This window comes from Macadamia integrifolia, unplaced genomic scaffold (assembly GCF_013358625.1).
Source record: "Macadamia integrifolia cultivar HAES 741 unplaced genomic scaffold, SCU_Mint_v3 scaffold971, whole genome shotgun sequence".
Taxonomy (NCBI): Eukaryota; Viridiplantae; Streptophyta; class Magnoliopsida; order Proteales; family Proteaceae; genus Macadamia; species Macadamia integrifolia.
Window position 1 is genome coordinate 205,596 of NW_024870605.1, and position 3,065 is coordinate 208,660.

Sequence of the window (3,065 nt, forward strand, 5' to 3'; positions counted from 1 at the left end):
CAAATGGTGTAGACCGATCAAGGGAATTTTTAGATGAAGTCTAGGCTCAAGGGCTTAGTTCACATTAAAAGTAGGTTTAAGTGCTATGTCAAAAGATTAATTAAACCAATTCTGTGGTGAATGCTATCTGTGTGGATCAACTCGTACAAGAACCTAATCCACACCAATTTTATAACCCTTCCTTTGGTTCAAAGCTCAAATGTGTCCTAACTAGTGTTCTAATGTAAGTTGAGAAAAGAGCATAAGATCAAGTGGAGGAGATGACTAAAGGAAATTTAAATGTAGAAAGGAAGAAGAAAAATTAAATAAAAATAAAAGCATTGGAATCAGCATTCTGTGGATTAAATGTGAGGCTAAATTTTGAAGAGAAGATTATCTTACTTAAATTCAGTGCCCTTAAACGGTTCATGTTTTTTAATTTCTTTTTACACTATTTTTTTTTTATTATTATTTATTTATAGGTAGTTTGTGAAGAGTACTTAGCTGGTTTATAGCATGGGAACTTTGGAATGAAAATTGGATGAAATTTGAAGGAATGTGTGATGGTCTTTAATGATATGATAGATGAACTGCCTACCACCTTTCAATCTTTTGTCGCAGATGAATAAGTCCAAAATTGCAAATATTTGGTTGTCTTAAGTGAATGTCACTGGCCCTAATGATAAGATAATTATTGTCTGGTCTCTTGGGAAAATTGTTGATTACATTGCACATCCTACTAAAAAAAAAAAAAAAAGTACTGTTTTTAAGTGAATATTAAAATAGAAGATGTAGTTAAACTCATGTTCTAGATTTTTAGTTCGAATAATTAATTTTTAATTTATTATTAGTTAATATTTGAATGCCAGTTAATAGAGCAGGCACCATATTTGTGATCTAGGGATCAACTCTTGTCACACGCATTCTCCTCCCCTTTTCCTATCATCCCCCCTCCTCTCTTGTGTATGTTCCCTTTGCTGTTTTCATGTGTGGAGGGGCAAAGTAGAAAAATTCCTCAAACTGCTGCTGGTACTCAAGGACATACTTATTTCCCTAAGTCAAAGTTGAGAATTTAGTTTCCTTTCATTCTCTGAAGCTGGTGGGGTAATAATTTGATAAAAACAGTTTCTTGAACTATTTCCAAGTCAGTTCCAGATGAGTTGCCGCCAAAATAGGCTTAGAAGCCTTCCACCATGAATCAACTTCATTTCTTAACTATAACCCAACATTAATGAGCTTTTGAGGTTCTGTAAATTCTACCACCTCAAATAACTTTTCCATTTCTTAGATCCACCGATCTGGCTCCAGAGGATCACTACCCACGGGCCGCTTGACTAGTTCTATAGGATGTAAATAACAAAAAAAAAAACCAATGAATGTTGCACACAAGTCATAAGTAGATATCAACTGTATTAGTAATGTAATTAACATGTTGAAGGTATGAGAACAATATCTTATATCAATCATCAAGAAAACATATTTTGAGAGGGACTGGTGGATACAAACAAAGACAATCATTCATCATGAGAACATCAATTAGATTTTTATGGACTATGTAGGTTTTCCGTAGAAACTTTCCACCACTGTTACATCATATGATGATACATTGTGATCTCTTTATCAAGAATGTCTCCAGTAGAGTATATTACAATCAAAATCACACCATGAAACTCTTTCTTTTAAAACATTTTTAAAAGATATCATTTTATGTCTCCTTTCTTTTTGATTTCCCTTTGTTCTTTCTCTTTGTTGAAAAGTGTAGAGTAAAGCACGTGCAAATGTCCAATAACAAACAAAGAGCCCCCAATCCCTTTGGTAGAATAAATAAAAATTTGGTTGTTGTGAATAAGGGTCCCATTGCAATTACCAAGGATCACACCCCACTTTATGATAATTAAAGGACCTCTCTCTTTCCCAGTCTCTCTTTCTCTCTAAAGTTGAAAACATATAAAAATCAATTATATTTCATATTTACGTAGGAATATAATATGGTGCCTTAGTTCTTACAGCTTGCTAGGAAGGACATGCTTTTTCAACCTTCTCTTTTTTTTTTTCTTTGCTTTCTGTCGCTTTTGTCTCCTTGTCTTTCTTTCACTCTCTTTACTTGCTTTTCCTTTCCTTTCTTTCCTCTTGTTTCCCTGATTTTCAAGTGGGAACCTGATTGTCATCAATAGCTAGCCCTTGAGAGATTATGATTTCAAAATGAGTACTCTTTAACAGAAGTTGATATCAAAGTGACCTGCCCAAGGTGAAATCCAGATTGGGCTTCTTGGGGCTTGTTCCAGAGAGGCTTGATGAGCTCAAATCTGATATGCTTTCATAGTATTGGCACTTTGGGTCCTTCTGAAAAAATTATAAAGAGAACAGGAAAGAAAGAAAAAAGTTAATTAAGAAAGATACTACTGAGAGTGAATGCACATTTTACAGAGTCCAAGAGAACATATGCCAGAATCTCAGGTTCAAAAGATATATATAACCAGCAAAGCAATTGATCTGGACCCTCCATCACTTTCATTTTGAAGGGCATTGGCCAAAGCATGCAAAGGGGAAGACCTTATCCTTCCAATCTAAAGCCTACTAGCTAGGGGTACTTCACCATTTGAAGGGAATGGCCACTGATGATTCCCTGCTCTAGTTGTACAGTACTAAGGGTAATGTTCATTAAAGATGATGAACATCAGTGGTATCATCTACATGCTCTATGACTAAGAGTACTGTCAATTGACTGAGTATTTTTAAAAGTTTACTACATACATCCCATGAAATCACTTCAATTTGGACAAAAATACACAAGTACCCCTTTCACTCCTTAAATGACCAAATTACCCTTTGAAAGGTCTTTGTCTTTTCTATTCTCTTGGTAGTTGTAAAGTGATACTAGATATTATTCTTTCATTCCCATGGACAGTTTTCAAATTTGGGTAAATTTTCCAAGCTCAAATCTATTCTGGTAGAAGGGTTTTAAGTGGGTACCTCAAAAGGTGATGTGCTTCCTTCAGAATCCCTGGGTTTTCCATGCAACCAAGCTTCTCTGCTGCAAACCAACACACAAGGAATACTTTCTATCAGTGAAAGCCATGCATATG

At 35.0% G+C, this 3,065-nt stretch overlaps 1 protein-coding gene across 2 annotated transcripts in view; it reads right to left on the reverse strand.

Annotated features, from left to right (window-relative positions):
* Positions 1-1,925: 1,925 nt before the first annotated feature.
* Positions 1,926-3,065, reverse strand: part of LOC122070671 (probable transcription factor KAN2) — a 4,702-nt gene continuing 3,562 nt past the window's right edge. The window contains exons 5-6 of one of the 2 annotated variants that reach the window (XM_042634877.1): positions 2,953-3,010; positions 1,926-2,322 (exon numbers count right to left, since the gene is read on the reverse strand). In XM_042634877.1, coding sequence (XP_042490811.1) covers positions 2,209-2,322; positions 2,953-3,010 — 172 coding nt within the window. In that variant the 3' untranslated portion in view covers positions 1,926-2,208. Of the gene's footprint in view, positions 2,323-2,952; positions 3,014-3,065 lie in introns of both variants that reach the window. The other variant, XM_042634876.1, reaches the window with a different exon arrangement.